The sequence below is a fragment of the Penicillium chermesinum genome (genome assembly GCF_028974085.1).
Source record: "Penicillium chermesinum strain IBT 19713 chromosome Unknown utg000002l:1.0-5270490.0:1.0-5274688.0, whole genome shotgun sequence".
NCBI lineage: Eukaryota > Fungi > Ascomycota > Eurotiomycetes > Eurotiales > Aspergillaceae > Penicillium > Penicillium chermesinum.
This window is the reverse complement of record NW_026695312.1, coordinates 1,066,394-1,081,942: the sequence shown is the minus strand read 5'-3', so window position 1 is coordinate 1,081,942 and position 15,549 is coordinate 1,066,394. Positions and strand designations below refer to the sequence as shown.

At 49.7% G+C, this 15,549-nt stretch overlaps 6 protein-coding genes across 6 annotated transcripts; 1 reads left to right on the top strand and 5 right to left on the bottom strand.

Annotated features, from left to right (window-relative positions):
* Positions 1-745: 745 nt before the first annotated feature.
* N7468_001202 (tubulin-specific chaperone D) lies at positions 746-4,577 on the bottom strand (the record flags this gene model as incomplete). The annotated part of the gene is made up of 5 exons (XM_058470499.1): positions 746-880; positions 932-1,442; positions 1,501-1,774; positions 1,830-4,350; positions 4,407-4,577. 5 exons carry the CDS (start codon positions 4,575-4,577, stop codon positions 746-748), a joined length of 3,612 nt encoding a protein of 1,203 aa, XP_058333640.1.
* A 1,034-nt stretch (positions 4,578-5,611) lies between these two features.
* On the bottom strand, positions 5,612-9,443 carry pkcA (protein kinase c; the record flags this gene model as incomplete). The annotated part of the gene is made up of 10 exons (XM_058470498.1): positions 5,612-5,673; positions 5,733-6,138; positions 6,204-6,405; positions 6,462-7,047; positions 7,102-7,506; positions 7,567-7,962; positions 8,020-8,595; positions 8,668-8,934; positions 9,043-9,150; positions 9,212-9,443. The coding sequence occupies 10 exons, from the start codon at positions 9,441-9,443 to the stop codon at positions 5,612-5,614; spliced, it is 3,240 nt and encodes a 1,079-aa protein (XP_058333639.1).
* Positions 9,444-10,800: 1,357 nt separating this feature from the next.
* N7468_001200 (putative MFS efflux transporter) lies at positions 10,801-12,309 on the bottom strand (the record flags this gene model as incomplete). Its single annotated transcript, XM_058470497.1, has 1 exon — positions 10,801-12,309. The coding sequence occupies one exon, from the start codon at positions 12,307-12,309 to the stop codon at positions 10,801-10,803; it is 1,509 nt and encodes a 502-aa protein (XP_058333638.1).
* Positions 12,310-12,662: 353 nt separating this feature from the next.
* On the top strand, positions 12,663-13,134 carry N7468_001199 (putative eukaryotic translation initiation factor eIF1a-like protein; the record flags this gene model as incomplete). The annotated part of the gene is made up of 2 exons (XM_058470496.1): positions 12,663-12,973; positions 13,032-13,134. The coding sequence occupies 2 exons, from the start codon at positions 12,663-12,665 to the stop codon at positions 13,132-13,134; spliced, it is 414 nt and encodes a 137-aa protein (XP_058333637.1).
* A 43-nt stretch (positions 13,135-13,177) lies between these two features.
* On the bottom strand, positions 13,178-14,550 carry alg3 (dolichyl-P-Man:Man(5)GlcNAc(2)-PP-dolichol alpha-1,3-mannosyltransferase; the record flags this gene model as incomplete). The annotated part of the gene is made up of 3 exons (XM_058470495.1): positions 13,178-13,777; positions 13,850-14,373; positions 14,430-14,550. 3 exons carry the CDS (start codon positions 14,548-14,550, stop codon positions 13,178-13,180), a joined length of 1,245 nt encoding a protein of 414 aa, XP_058333636.1.
* A 546-nt stretch (positions 14,551-15,096) lies between these two features.
* On the bottom strand, positions 15,097-15,528 carry N7468_001197 (uncharacterized protein; the record flags this gene model as incomplete). The annotated part of the gene is made up of 1 exon (XM_058470494.1): positions 15,097-15,528. The coding sequence occupies one exon, from the start codon at positions 15,526-15,528 to the stop codon at positions 15,097-15,099; it is 432 nt and encodes a 143-aa protein (XP_058333635.1).
* Positions 15,529-15,549: the final 21 nt, after the last annotated feature.

Genomic DNA, 15,549 nt, shown 5'->3' with positions numbered 1-15,549 from the left:
GCTACGTACAAGAAGAGACAAAAGTCCACCTACCCCATCGGATACATGTGTATATTCATGGTTCCATATCCTAGACTACCAATTCTTATTGGATCATACTGAAATTAAATATACTGAATAATCAGCTCTATATAGTTATAAGTTTTCCTCGCTTAATCCTTCGTATAATAGCCCTGGTTCGTGTACAATTTATCCATCCTTCTTCCCATACTCAATATCAACGTACCAATATTCGTCTGGTCTAGTGCATCCCATACGGCATTAATACGCTCTTTGAAATAGGCCCGGTCCTCTTCAGATCTTCGCATCTATGTAAGCTTTAGAAATATAGAAAAAGGTAGCGTTTAAGCATATTCCAGACCGGTTTAATAGGGCTAAGATTATCTGGAGGAGCATTCCTGGGCTAATGTTCCATCGACTGAGCCAAAATACCACCATACCCGCACTTCATATAAGGATATGCCGAGGCACACCTTATATAGCATACCCTCTAGCTGCAATTGGTGACAGATCTGGCGGGTACACAGGCAAATCTTCAACGTATATCCTGTGCTCTTCAAAGGTCAAACTAAACCTATATATCTTTCTCTATATGAATCTTTACGTTATCTTACCAAAATATAATTCCAGGTTAATAGCGACCGGGGAAAGAAAGGTGGTATAGAAGGAAAAATACACAGACTCTTGGCCGGGTGATGTAATATAATTCGTCACATGGACCGTCACACGGTGCCGCAATCCCATACTAGCCCGTGACCAGCACTGCCCTAAGACTTTCCACTTTGCCCTTTAGTTCCTTTGGTGGAGCAGACCAATCCTCGTATTTAATAGCCTCAGTTTCGACTATCGTGTACAAGTAGTCTGCCGCGGTGGATCGAACCTAGAATTTTGTAAGTATTATGGCAAACCTGCAATGCTAGGAGCAACATACTCTGGGAAATGGATGTAACAGCATCCCAGTAATCTTTTTCAAAACGTCACTGCGCAAAGACTCGAATTTTGAAAGTGCAGCATAAACTTGAATAGCGGCCTCCAGACGAGCGATATTCGAGGAGCGAAAATGGGACTTCTGAACCAAAACAAATACCTTTCGGAAGATTGGGCTAAGATCGCTCCCAGTTGGAGCGTCATAGCTGTCTAGCAGGAATGCGATCACTTCGACGATGGGAATTGCATAGCGATCATCTGGGAGATTCTCGCTCAAAGCTGTCGACAAGACCTCCACGAATCCTGTCAAAGTATTTTGATTGGAACTTGAGTCAGGAAGACTCAAAAACTGGATCAATGCTGCCCTCGTCGACCGAACGAGTCCTTCCGCACCAGCTACTGCCGAGGTCGACAGGCCCTGCAGCAATGGCTGGCGTAGCCATTCTTGATTCCACGAACCCAAGATTTGGAAGAAATACTCCTGGGATGAGACATCGCTGACGTGCTCGAACCTCCTACTTCAATTAGAAACCAAAGCTCTGGGGCATATTTATGTGTTATGGCCTCACTCACGTTTGGAACGGATTGAAGTCTGACAGGTTCCAGTAGCAATCCTGTAGACAAAGTGCTGCCTGTAGTCGGACCTTATCAAGCTTTTCGCATGCCAGCCGACAAAGGCATCCAGTCAGATCCAAAACAATTTGTGAACGCCCTTCAAGCTGGGGTGCAATGGCTCTCGCTGCTTGAATCGCCTCCACTCGGATGAGTGATCCAACGTCACCTCTCATATTGGTCGTGTAATCATTGAGAAAGTCGATCAAACTGGTCGCGATGGTGTTCGTGAGCGCTGGAGATGGTCAGCCGTGATATCTTAGTAATTCATTCAAGAATGGCATACTGACCTGGTAGCTTGCCAGTATGTGGTAAGATGCCAGTAGCGAAACATCTTACTGCTACGACACGCTTCTCAATGATTTCGTCTTTCCAAGTGCAGCGGAGCAGCTCTGTCACGATTTTCCCCTGAAGATCATTCTGCTCTTCAAGCTGCTTGAAGACAGCCCCAAGGGCCAATATCTGACCACGTCCACTTGCCTGTCTAGACGCAGCATGAAGATGTGAAAACCAGACATGGACAGTATCTTTTTTCTTTTCAGAAGATAAGAGAGGAAACACTGTAGACAACGCCTCCGATGAAGTTTGAATAGAGATATCTTCGCTGCGAGAAACAGAAAGAGATAGGACTCTGAGCGCGCGGTCAAGTAGGGCCTCTGATGGTCTTTCAAGTCCTAATACTCGGCTTGATGCTCGACAAAGTGAAGCAATTAAGCATGAAGATGCTTCAGCAGTCAACTCCGGTCTTGAATTCTGAAGGGTCAAGTCATCGTCGGTCGGCCCAGCTCGAGACTCGAATATCTTCCACAAGCCCGTAATCAGGGAAGATACTTCTTTCTCCTCGATTGTGCCTCTTGACTCTGGATGCATTTCCAATTCATTGACAAACGTGTCAGTGGTAGTAGCAAGAGACAAGAAGCATCCATGCCTTGATTCCACGTCACTCCGAGGAATGCGAGGAAGCTTTGCCAATAGCCGCTGCAGAACCACATTGAGGGTCCTGTGGCCTTCTTGTAAGCTCAATGTGCCGATAGATCTGGCAGCTTGTCTTCTGGACTCCGCATCAGGGGATCCGATACCACGCCAGGACATCAGTGCTTCAAGCAACGGGCTCCAGTATGTGAGGTCCAGAGAGGCAGTAGCCTTTGCAACATCGTTCATTGCGCGAGAACGTCGGGATACTGCATGGTAATCTACAGCCTGGACGAGAGCGATTCCCTCTGTAATGATGTTAGGATGGCGACCAATCAACTCCTGTAGTGCAGCAGATGCACCCCTTCGAATGTTGCCAGATGGGTCAACACAGGCTGAGCATACCAGCTCTACAGCTAGCTTTTGCAGCACACCGACTAAAGCGTGGCCCTCGAATGCGATAATGGGTTGGGGTTGTAACGCTTGGAGCTCTGGGGTAGTATACTTCCGAGACAAAGCCCAGACGCCGAAGCAAGCCGCATCCCGAACGCCCGTTCCAACAGAGCTTCCAGTGGATGATCTTTGTTCGAAGTCAAGGCCCGAAACCAGCGATTGAAGGATATCGTGAAGTTGATTCGTGGGTGGTGCTCTGCGGAATAGAAGATGAGATAGTGTGAGCATCAGCCCTTGCCATCGCTGAGCATCCACTCCACTTAGGTTACGCTTCAAGGCTTCGAGTCCTGCCATCCGGGCTTCAAAAGGGGTCATGAGTGTACCGTCATATGTCTCATAAAGGATGTTTTCGCCAAGGGAGCCGATGACGGCTTCAATCACTTCAGTTCCCATGTCTGGGTCCAGCTTCAAGGTGATAACACTGAGTGCTTTGCTTGCAGCAAACCGGACAGGTGTATCTTTGTCAGCAAGTGAAACAAGAAAGTGGTCAATAGCCTCTTCCAATATCGCTGACAGCTGGTCATCATTGAGATTGGGGTCTCCTCGCTCGCTGAGTGAGAGGGCCATGGCTGTGATGCATCGAAGAATTTTGACAACCGTTTTGCGAGCTATAGCAGATGATGCAATAACCTGAGAAACTTCCGATGTTCCGTTAGAAATGACCAGAATTTGTTCAAAAACCATTCTCAGCAACGGAGCAAAATCCTCCAGCTGTCCAGATCCCGCCAGGCGAGCAATAAAACTTAAAACCCCAATACATGAATATACTGTGGGTATTTCCGAGTTCTCTGCAGGCTGTATAACCGAAAAAGCCCAATGCGTCAACCTTGTCAGCAGTCCAAGAGCTTGCATATCGCCGCGCAAGGCAATTCGCGCCAGGAGGGCGGTTGCTGCTTCACGCTCCTTGCCCGGGACATTGATGTACTTGAGCGCTACCGAGAGAACAGATTTCGCCAGGACAGGAGTTTCAGGCGGGATACCCTTGATTTGACTCAGGTTGTCGTATGGAATAGGGATGTCATCTGAAGAAAGTGACGATAGGTCAAACGGGGCAAGGAGCAAGTGTGAGAGCCAAATTAACATAACGTAGCGCTCTTCCCACAAAAGACCCTGCGCACCAGGCTCTGCAGAACTATCGCTCAGCTTGTTCCTATCTGCTGCATTCCATTCGATAAAAGCTCGCAGCATCGAATCAAGGTATTTAGGTTCATTGTTCAGGAACCTGCTAATAACCTTGACTCCACGAACCTTGCAGAAGGTATACAGCAATCTGCAAATAGACCTAGGAAGTGGATAGACAGCAATATTTCGTGGCTTCTGGGCCTCTTGAACATGGTAGTGAACGCGATGTCTGACCAAATAAGCCAGAAAAGCATCCACCAACGGAGGTAGAAACTGTTGGAGGTGGGGGTCCAACAGCTGTGGCCATTCTTGGAAGGGTTCAAGCTGTCGGCTGGTTAATAAAGGCCTCCAAGCAATATTTCGAGAAGACGGGATCTTACAAGGCTGACAAGCTTCTCGGTCTTGGACTCTGGGGCCCATTTGCGTGGGGTACGTTGGGGACTCCCGTTTGAAGATCGCCACAATAACGAAGGCAGCTTCGCCGAGAATTCAGCAACCAGATCGCTCGAGGCCCGCTGGAGCTTCACGTCGCGATCTTCAGCGACATCCATTGCGGAGCTGGGGGTGCGGAGGCGTATTGGGTTTGAGAGCTACAGCGAGGGTCCGATTTGGGTGCGTGGATCCTTGTTGGCTTATCCGAACTCTTAGTCACGTCTCGCGTCCAGTTCAAATAACTACCTCAAAAAGTGAAAACAAGCAACAGCCACGAACAAGCACACAGCAATTAAAGTGGCGTTTTACATTCAAATCAACATGCAAATATTGGATCTAGAAAGTTGATATTACTGGATTCGACATGTCCTACGCACGTGTTCAATACCTATAAGCCACTACAAGGAATCAAAGCATTTGCATACTACTCAAGCATAACACTGATAATTCGGACTTTAAGAACTTCAAACTTGAAACAGGACTTGTGTGTAGGACGTATTAGTTCGTATTTGCACCTATCATTCCAGGCATACTGCAGTCTGATACTCATTCCCAAGCAATATGACTGCAACCACACCCTCCGTCCCCTCAGGGCCATGACGCCAGACCCTACAAACAACAAACGCAGCCCATCACCAGGGCTAAAAAAAAGCTTTTGATCAACGAGATCCCGTTTCCATTCAATCAGTCTGGTCCATCCGCGTACCGCCAAGAGCTAGCCGAAAGATAGGTCTTGCACTGGGCATGCAGCTGGGTACGGCGTGACGATGAACAATTTGTGGGCCGACCAGTCCGACAAACGAGGAACTCACCGCAAGAAAAAAGAAAAGAAGTAGGAAAAGGAAACAATTTAGATGCGCAAAAGATAGAGCAAGGGAAAAAAAAAGTGCAACCATCGTATCCCATTATTCATGTCATTCCGCGAGACGAACCATGCTGAGCGACACAATTCAACTGGTGTCCACACCAGAAGTCAATCAAATATAACTGCAATGGGTATGTAAAGCAATTTGGAGAGAAGCAAGACACCCAAGCCTAGAAAGAAGCTCGGTCATGCTGGGTATCACACGCCCGGTGTGTGCAATCGACGCGAGGCCGAGGTGACGACGGGGCGTTTTTAAGCATAGAGAATATCCCTTCTGCCTGGTCATGATCAAGCGAAATCAGCAGTGTATGAGAAACCACGGAATTCCTCTTGCATGGCTTGGGACAAAACTATACAAATAAAGTGATTAGCGTTTTGTTTCTTGACGTGGAAAAGCGATCGAACATACCGGATTGAACAGGGGTCAGGACTGGAGTCACGCTAGTGAACTCTTGATCAAAGTTGCTGGTATCAGTGGGGCTGCTGATAGTAGGGAGCATTGGAGGTGGGCAACGCTTGTGGTAGATGTCGTCCCAGTTGATGTTCCGGAAGAAGGCGTGCGACATCACCTCTTGGGCATCAGTGGGGCCGGAGCCAAGTCGAAGCTCGGGTTCACGGGTCAGTAGCTTCTGCAAGATGGAGACGGAGTCACGAGGCATGTGAATAGGGTAAAGAGCCTCGTCCGCGAGAATGGCGTCGTAGATTTCATCCTCATCCTCACCACGGAATGGCGACTGCTGGAGAAGCATCTGATAAATGAGAACACCGAATGCCCACCAGTCGACAGCCCGGCCGTATTTCTTGTCCAACAAAATCTATAAAGGAAACTGCATTAGTAAATCGCGCACAACTCAGGATAAATGCGCATCAGAAACATTACCTCTGGAGCCATGAATTCAGGCGTACCACAGAATGTACCTGTGGTGCAGCCATACCACATGTTTTCCTTGCAAAGACCATAATCGGCAATCTTGATGTGACCGTCAAGGGTCAAAAGAATGTTATCAAGCTTCAGATCCCGGTAAATGACACCGTTCTCGTGAAAGTACTTGAGGGCCAAGCAAACTTCAGCGGCATAGAACCTGAAACCAATTAGTCTCTCGACGAATAACATGGTAAGCTAGAGAGATAAACTTACTGAGCTCTCTTCAGACCGAACTGGCCGCGCTGAATGTGTAACATCAGATCACCACCACTGATGTACTCCATAACAAAGTAAACACGGGTTTCGGTTTGGAAACAAGCGTGTAGGTTCAACAAGAACGGATGTCGCTCCTTATTAGCAATCAAAAACACACGCTTCTCCGACTTGGTGCTCTCTACTTCATCATGCTCAATGATGAACTCCTTCTTAAGCACCTTGATAGCGTACAGCTTGCGTGTGGTCTTTGTTTCAGCCAGCATGACTTTTCCAAAATTACCTTTTCCAAGAACAGCAAGGAAGTTAAAATGGTCTAGGCCGATTCGGACCTTCTCCTTACTTTGAGGCTCCTCCTTCACAGGAGCCGCCACCTGTTGTTTCTGTACAGGTTGCACGGGCGGCAAAGAAGGTGGTGGCATGCCATAGTTTGGCGGAGGAACCTGCTGTTGGACGGGTTGAGGCGGTTGCGGGGGCTGCATTGGAGGTTGTTGTACGTTGGCATAAGCCCCAGGGTTGTAAGGTGCATGAGATGGAGGCTGTGGCTGCTGCTGCTGAGGAACAACAGGAGGCCGAGTTGCTTCAACTGGATTCTGGGTTAAACAGACGAAATACTGCAAATGCGTCCCATTTTACTTACCGGCTGCCTGGGACTGGCTGCTAGTTCGCAGTCCTGTCGAGGGCGGTGATTTTGGTGGAATGGGTTGGCGGTCTCGAATAGGCAGCGGGCCAGATGATGTTGACTGTGGTGTATTGTATGCGTTAGTCGCAGCGATTACCGCATCCGCTGAGGGTTTTCGAGGCGGAGCCCCGTAGGCCCCCTCGGTGGGCTTCTGGGGGTAGGAAAGGGCCGCATGGTCTTGCAAAGGCGATGAACCGCCTGGCCGAAGAGTATGGTGTTTAAGGCCGGAACTAACAGATGTGGACTTGTTGTGATTCTTCGCACGAATCAATGTCTTAAGGATTTCATTCGCGGCTCCCATGGACATGCCACAGAAGTCGGGAACAAGATGAGTACATTCGGCATGGCAAGTAATACCACATTCTATAAGATAAACATCAGCACTGTTCAAATGAAAGAGACGTGAACCGGGTCCATGCGTACCAGTACATTTCTTGGCGTTCTTGCGCCCGAAAGGAAGGAGATAACCGCAGTGGCAGCACCAGTTGGCAGAAAGGTTGGAGAAACCGTCCCAACGATGGGGGATGCGGTGGTTGATCTTTTCTTCATCCGGATCGGTCTCGTAGTTGGCCTTACTGATACACTTGGTGACCACCTCGGGATAACATTTTTTGTGGCAGGTGTATTTGCAATCTGCGCACTGCATGCCTGCAGCATATTTGAGGAACTCTCCACAGAACGCACAACGCATGATGTTGTAGAATTGCTGGGTGATGAACTTGTGGCCCTGCATTTCATGAACATCTTCCTTCTTCTGGCGCACGGCACCCTGTCGGTTGAGACCGATGTCGAAAGGTCGGCGGTCCTTGAGTTGCTTGGCTAGAAACGATATAAGTATCATTCGAGGGACTTCTCGAGAGGGAATTTAGCTCTTACCGAAGCTCATTGACAGCTGAATGCGGCCAGACGGTTCCAAAGCAAACCATGAGTCAATCATCACAGTTGGGGGAGCATTTGAGTTTCCTGCTTGGGCTTGCGGTCCTGGCTGGGGGCCCATACTGCCGAAGTTGCTGCCGTGGGAAGAACCCACAGGGGAGCCCATATGGTCTGATCGAGGCGTACCGGATTCGCCCATTTTGTCGGCAGAAACCCATCCAGAGGTATTGAGTTCCGTTTCAATCTTCTTACGACGCATCTCTTCCGCGATATCGGAGAGGCGGATCCATAACATGCCGATGGGTGTTGGCCGATCTCCGGATTTGTCATAGACCGTCAATTCGATCTCGTTGGCCTTGTCGATATCAATAGAGAAAGACTCGTCCAGCCACTTATCATTCCGTGTAGCCTTTGTTCGCGCCTTGATTGTATCCTCGACCTTGACAACGACGAACGTCTCTGGACCGCGAGAGAATCGCGAGCCACTGGCGTGGTCTACATCGCTCACTTGATGGATACGCATGGTGAGAAGCCCAGTCAACGGCTTCCTCATATTGGGGCTGCTCAGACTCTCATCTAGTTGGAGAGAGAAGCAAAGTTAGTCAACCCAAACGTCAAAGCCGTCAGAATAGGGACGTGAGCACATACCATCTGCTGCATCGGAGGACTCAACATCAATATGAAGATCCTCGTACCGCTTCAATGCCTGCTTCAGCAATTGAATCTTTTGATTACTTTCGATGCGACGGCCCTCGGCATCTGCGCGACTCTTGCGATCGCCCTCATCCTGGTACAAGCGAACCATCTTCTCAATTCCAGCCTTATACTGTTTCTCGACACTCAGCTTGAACTCTAGCTGAGACAACATGAGCTGGATCTTCGGCCCGAGGTATTGAGTGTCATATTTGATCAAATCTGAAACAAACTACGGTTAGCGTTCCAATCGGAAACTTTCTTCCCCCTCGCGCGACGCCCGCGACCTCGTTGAAAAAAAGCGGGGTATGGAACCATGCAAAAACATACCAAGTTTTGTGTAATTGGGCCGGGCCTTGGGGACCGGAGCGTACGGACGGGGGTCAGCAAACGGAGCACCAGTGGGCTGGCCATCTGGGCCACCTTGATATCCATCGCCTTCATTTCCTGAGTATCCGGAGCCGTCTTTAGGGGGGCGGGGCGGGCCCGGGGCCTCGACGTTGGTTGTTGGGGGAGCCACCGCCTTCTTGTTCCAAGCGACGGACCTGCAGCTCTCGCATTTTCTCCTCGAGGTATGCGATATTTTTGCGGCTCTCGCGAATGTTTGAGTCGGCTCGTTGTTGGACGAGGGGGTTGTCGGTGGACTGCCTCAGGTTCGTGGCAGCTTGGATCAGAGCCCTCTCCCGCTCGATCTTGCGGTAGACGGAGGCGATAACCTCGTCACCGTCCATGATGGGCAGATCGAAGGCAAAGAGGCAGGACAGAGAGAGTGGTGAAAGTCCCGGCGTGAAGAAGGAGGAGGGGAGGTGGGAGGAGAAGGGTTTCGCGGGGCTCTTGTTGACAGGGGGGGGGGGTTGTCGGGTAATTACTGCCACGGCGGAAAATGTTACGGCGCCCCCCCAGGTCTGCCTGGCACGATAAGACTTTCTCTGTAAACCCAGGTGGAGTAAAGATTGCCTTATGCTCTCATTACAATGAACTCTATTTCTTGGGACTGCTCAGCCCTCCCGTCCCACTGTTTGTGGCGAAAAAAAAAAAATACTATACACACAGCAGTAACATCTCCACATGTGAGGCTGGCTGCTGCACTGCCTTTTACCCAAATGGGCTGTGGGCCATGCTCTGCATTACTCAGTCGGAAGAGCTAGTTAGTTAGTTAACTAACTCAATGCCAAATATATGATAGTAAAATACAGACAAGGCGGAAGATACCTGGAAAATTTCATTAGCCAAAGCGACAAATATACCAGTAGCATTGGCTTTGAACGGTAACTAGCTTGAATACACTGGCAAGACCATGCTATTGTTCCCTGAAACATTTGAGAGTCTGCCATGTATACTTCCCTAAGCCCTGATTTCACGGGGAAACCGACCTAGGAAGTATTCGCCGCACAGGTAAGGCCTCCATGACATGATCGTCACGGTAGTCATTCATTGTGATTGGAGCAAGAGCCGGGTCCAGATCTCTGAGTGACTGCGGTACGGGCTGGTACGGAGGACTCGATTTGTACAATGGCGCATCTCAAGTTTGGGACCCTTGGTTGACCGCCTTGGAACCCGCCTGCCTAAGATGAACGCGGTTATACCCACAGTATAACAGTATATTGTACTCGACAGTATTAGGAGTAGGCCCGGCAGAAAATGACGGCATGTTGTCCCAGACTCCCAGACTTAAGTCAGGCAACTGTACCTGCTTGTACGACGAGCTGAGTACAGTGTGGTCTTGGCCTGACCAATTCTCACTGTTAGACCCGATCCAGCGCAATTTGATTTGACTGCCAGACCCTCTTAGTCGGTATTGTGCGTACTGCACCTCTACGAGACTTTTCTCTCGCTGCTGCACCTACAGGGCTGACCCTACCTCGGTTACGTTACATACATTCTTGCACTTGTCTTATGGATCACCTTTTATTGAGCCATTAGTCCTTAGTGTTATAATATGATCCCAACAATATTCACATTTTACCCGTTGTAAAAGAAGGCTCTATAGCAAACCATAGAACATTCATAGTAGAGGATCCACATCGGATTATATTCAATTGAAATGACGCACACTATTCTTAGTTATGCCAAGATCATCCTCTCGGCTTACTCCGATCGTTTCGAGATCTTGGGCAGCATAAGCCAGCTCGCGGCCATCACACCGTATAATCCGAGACAGATCGGGTGTAGTACAAAAGTCCCCACATTCTGTGCCAGAAGACCTGTGAAGAACGGCGACACCGCACCACCACTGCTCCCCAGGGCACTGATAAAACTTAGGCTCGAAATATGCAAGTGCCGTGGCAAGAGCTTGGTGAATACTGATGCCGAGCAGGGATACACAGCACCCAGTAAGACACCTAAGATGGCCACCATGACAGCCTCACCGATGACGTTGGGGACCAGCCAAGTCAGCAGCTGAAAAGCAACAGCTCCAGCCATCATGAAGAGCACAGCGATCTTCTCACCCACTTTGAACGCCGGACGAGTGAGGAGGAAGCGACCAACAGTAATTCCACCCCAAAAGCCTGCGCTGACATAGCCCACCCGCGACGGGTCGCCGTGGCGGTAGCTGATCAGGAAGGAGACGACCCAGCCAGACACAGAAACCTCAGCGCCTTGGTAGGCAAAGATGAACAGCGCACCCAACAGCGTGGTACGGTTCTTAAGCGATTGCTTCAGAATCTGTGTGCGCGTTGGACCCTCGACATCGTTCACCGCTGTATGACCAGCCGATCGGGTCACTCTTTGGGCTTCAGCGGTCTCCTCCTTTTCGAAGTTGGAGAACGCCCACCATGAAAACCCAATATTACCAAGACAGACACCCAGCGTGAGGATGTAAAAGAACGACCATCGAATACCATGAGAGGCCATAGCGGTCGCGAAAAGAGGGGCCACTGTTCCCCCAATCCCGTACGAACCATGCATGCACCCCAGGGCCGTGGTGGCATTCGGAAGGTTGGCGCAGTACACATTACTCAGGGCCAGATTGAGAGCCAGGCCAAACCCAAGCAGAAAAAATGATACCACAACGACTGGAAATGGCGGCTGACAGATGATGATGACATATGCTACAGCCAAGCTGGTGATAGCTAGACCATAGCTCTTTGATCGACCAAGCTTCTGCTCAATGGAGTGGGCGATGGGGGCAACTGATAAGAAGCCAAGCGCATTGGTTACAAAAATCAATGAGACGACAGCGTAGCCAATGTGATAATGCTCTTCCATATAAGGAATCAGAGCACCGGGGGCACTGTCGTTCATGCCATTACCAAACTGCATCAGACAGGTGCTCAGCACCCGCCATTTGACTTTCCAGGATACCGTTGTTCGGTCTGCATCCCATCCCATCGGCCTACCTTCTGTGGCAGGTGTAGGTGCTTGACCCTCCAGGGCACTGGGTGTGGGTGATGGAGGGTTGACCGAGGGCTGTATGCCTTGCTCTGTGGGAATTTGAGCTGGTGACTTGAATGACTTGAACTCATCGAGTTCGAAATCCGACAAGCGTTGTGTAACACCCTGCCGATCATCTTTTCGCAGAGTAGGCGGTGGACTTAATATCCGAGGAGCAGAGCTCTCGATTTCAAGTAGCATTCCCAGACCCGAAGACGCCATCTCGGAGGTGAGATGTCAAAAGTTGAGGATCGGTCAAAGCAATGACCTTTCCTTTCTTAAAAGGCCAACACATTGGACTTCTGACAAATTCAACCGGGCCTAACATCATGCGGGCCCCACAAGGAATCTATATTCCGACTGAAGGCATTGACTAAATGACGCTTCTTGGAACCAAAGGGGACGATTCACAAAGTGGCGCGGGGAATCGCGTGTTTGGTAATCGCAGCGGAATCCATTTGCGCAGTGCGGAGATGCCCCACCAATGAGCTCGAAATTTCTCTGTAGACCCTGCGGTTTCTAACCCTCCACACCGATCCTCAGCAAATATTATTACTCCTCCATTTGCATCAATAATGGGTCCTCCTCGTCGAAGAGTTCTGGCTACAGCCCAGGAGACATTGACTCCGCCCGACGAATTGCTCAACACCCACATGATCGTGCGAGCCATCAAAGCCACCGGTAACAATATCTACCTCATTGAGACTCCAAGCAAGGATCAGATGTTGGTAGAGCTTCCCGCACGATTCCGTTCTACGATATGGATTAAGCGTGGATCCTACCTGGTGATTGACACCAAGGACTCAGAGGAGCGTGACAACAAGATCGGCGGGGAAATTATCAACATTGTGCGCGATGAGAAGGCCTGGAGGAAAGCTCCATTTTGGTAATTTCATCTACCCAAAGAACGAGGAGTCAGTTAAATAACCCGTCTCATTCATCAGGCCAAAAGAATTCGTGAAGCACCCGGTTGCAGCACCCGAGTCTGACGACGAAGAGGAATCGCGAGTGGGGAAGATGCCCTCATCTGACGAGTCCGACGCATGAATATTTATATCCAAGAAACCCAAGGGTATGACATACCTAACTCTCATTCTGCATGAGTTTTCTTGCCTTTCGCGACTCCGTGACGCTTGTTATCCGCCTCTCCCGCCCCGTTAATGAGCACACCGAATACTTGCAGGGCGAGCGACAAAACCACAACCGCTGAGCTTGTATTAGTACTCGGGTAAACATTCCATGCCCATTCTTGCAGTGCCCACGCAGGATAAATCACGACTGGGTGAATGCCAGCCTGCCAGAAGAGGAACGGGGAGGCCCATGCCAAGTATGCGAAGAATTGATAGTGGAGAGACCTGGCGCAGAGTAGGCCAATGGCCAAGGAGCTAAGCAGAGTTGTCATGATAAATCTTTTGGAGAGGGATACGGTTTGCTGGTGACCTGTGATAGTCTTCTGTAGGAAGGTTATGGGGTTAGAACCCGCTGGGGCCACCCAACGGAAAGTGAAAAGGGCCAGTATAGCAATGTGTATCAATAGCAGCCCCGCAGAGAAAGTGCGTGATAAAAAGACATCCTCGCCCACGAAGCGCCAGTTGACTGTCCATTTGAACATGAATTGTCGCGATACTTCAAACGCCCGGGATACGTAGCCAAGTGCATTGGTTTGGACAAAGGGGATCGCAAGCAAGATCTGTGATTGGAGTATTAGTCGATTGATCAAAGGCCCTACTCGAGGTAGAAGAAATATGCGTTGAAGGGTTACCTGAATCAGCACAGCCATAGCCCCAAGCAATACACTGCGAGCCAATCCAGATCCAAGCAATGTAACGATAGCAACTCCCGGCGCAAGGAGGACTAAAGTCATTTTGATCCCGACTCCCAAAGACCACACTGCAACAGCCAATGTCCATTTTTTCTTCAAGAAAAGGTAAATCGCAATCCACAATGCCAGTGTTGCCACACCATCATTGAACATGCGCAGCATGAATATGCTATGTAACCGTTTCGACAAAACCAGAAGAGGGAATAAATACGGCGGGGCTTCTAATTGCCTATAGCAAGCAAAGACCACCGCCAATGTGGCAACATAGATCCACGAGAAAATGATCTGACCGGCAAGAATATCCCGTCCTTCTTCGGTAATATGGTAGAGCAGGTCGTAGATATAGACATGCGCAGCGGGGTAAACGAGCGGACCAGTGGAGCCTTTGATCCGAGTATAATCACGTTCGCCGGCAGCATAGAGTGAGATCTGTTGCATATAGGTCGTCCAGTCAATTTCGGTGTCTGCGTGATAACGCGATTAGCAACGGGTGGACGCGACGGGGGGCGCGGGGACTCACAAGGGACTTTCCAGATCACCGCGGCACAGAGGAATGCGTCGCCCATGATGAGGAGAGGGCCGATCCATTGTGTATGCCATGGATTGGTGAGTAGGTTCGATAATCGCCGTAGCAGCGACATGTTAGGTTGAACGCTGGTCTAACTTGACAATTTGCCGTTCCAAGTGGCCTGAAGAAGAGCCGCCTCGGCGGGTCGGACCGGGCTCTTCGCTATTATGCCCGCTCTGCCTACGGCTCTGGACACCCCATTGCCTATTTTACAACATCGACTTAAAGCCCCAATCAGATGCGGGAGTTGTATTCTTGGACCTACCTATGATAAATGAAATGATTTATATCTGTCAATTGCCTTCATCTTCTGGTATTGTTTAGTGGTACCAAAAGATCGCCCGTTATTATACTCAGAGCGTGCATTATCTCTGATAGTTCACCAAACGAGTTTCAGATTCCGATATAAGTCGTGTTGCTTGCAAATTTTGTACATCTTTATACATGCTAGAGCGTAGTATCACCCCATCTATATGGTCGAGCTACCAAAAAATCTAAGCCCAATTTTCGGCCTCATGCTGGTTCCATGGTATCATTAAACGAGAAAGAAAAGAAAAGACAGGATATGTGATACAAACACAGATTCAAAGCGGAGTTGTGCAGAGCATAGGCGCAGAGGTTACCTCCTCTCGTCCGAAGCCTGGGTATGCTCTGTGTCACTGGAAGTGTGGAAGCCAAGTAGTTCACCGATGATCCCCCTTGGTTTGGGGACTGGGCATTGGTGGTTTAGCTGTGCAAGTCTTTTAGCTTCGGCCTCCATCTGGAAGAATGTGGACACCTCGTCTTCGACAGGCGCTGGCGATGGCTGGTCGGGTCGAGCAGTCTCGGTCTCGGGCTCGGTCTCGGTTTCAATATCTCGCCGGCGGCGGCGACGGACTCGTGAGATGTGTTGTCCGTCTGCTGTCATGATCATCTCCGAGTCGGCAAATGTGCGTCGCGGCGATGGGCATGGAAAGACGTGTGGCAGGCCGACCACCACGAGAGACGCAATCAGAGTCCCAGTGAAGAGCCCAAGGGTTGAGCGGGACCGTGGATGAAGATGAGGAGGCATCTTAGGTATGATGTTTAAAAA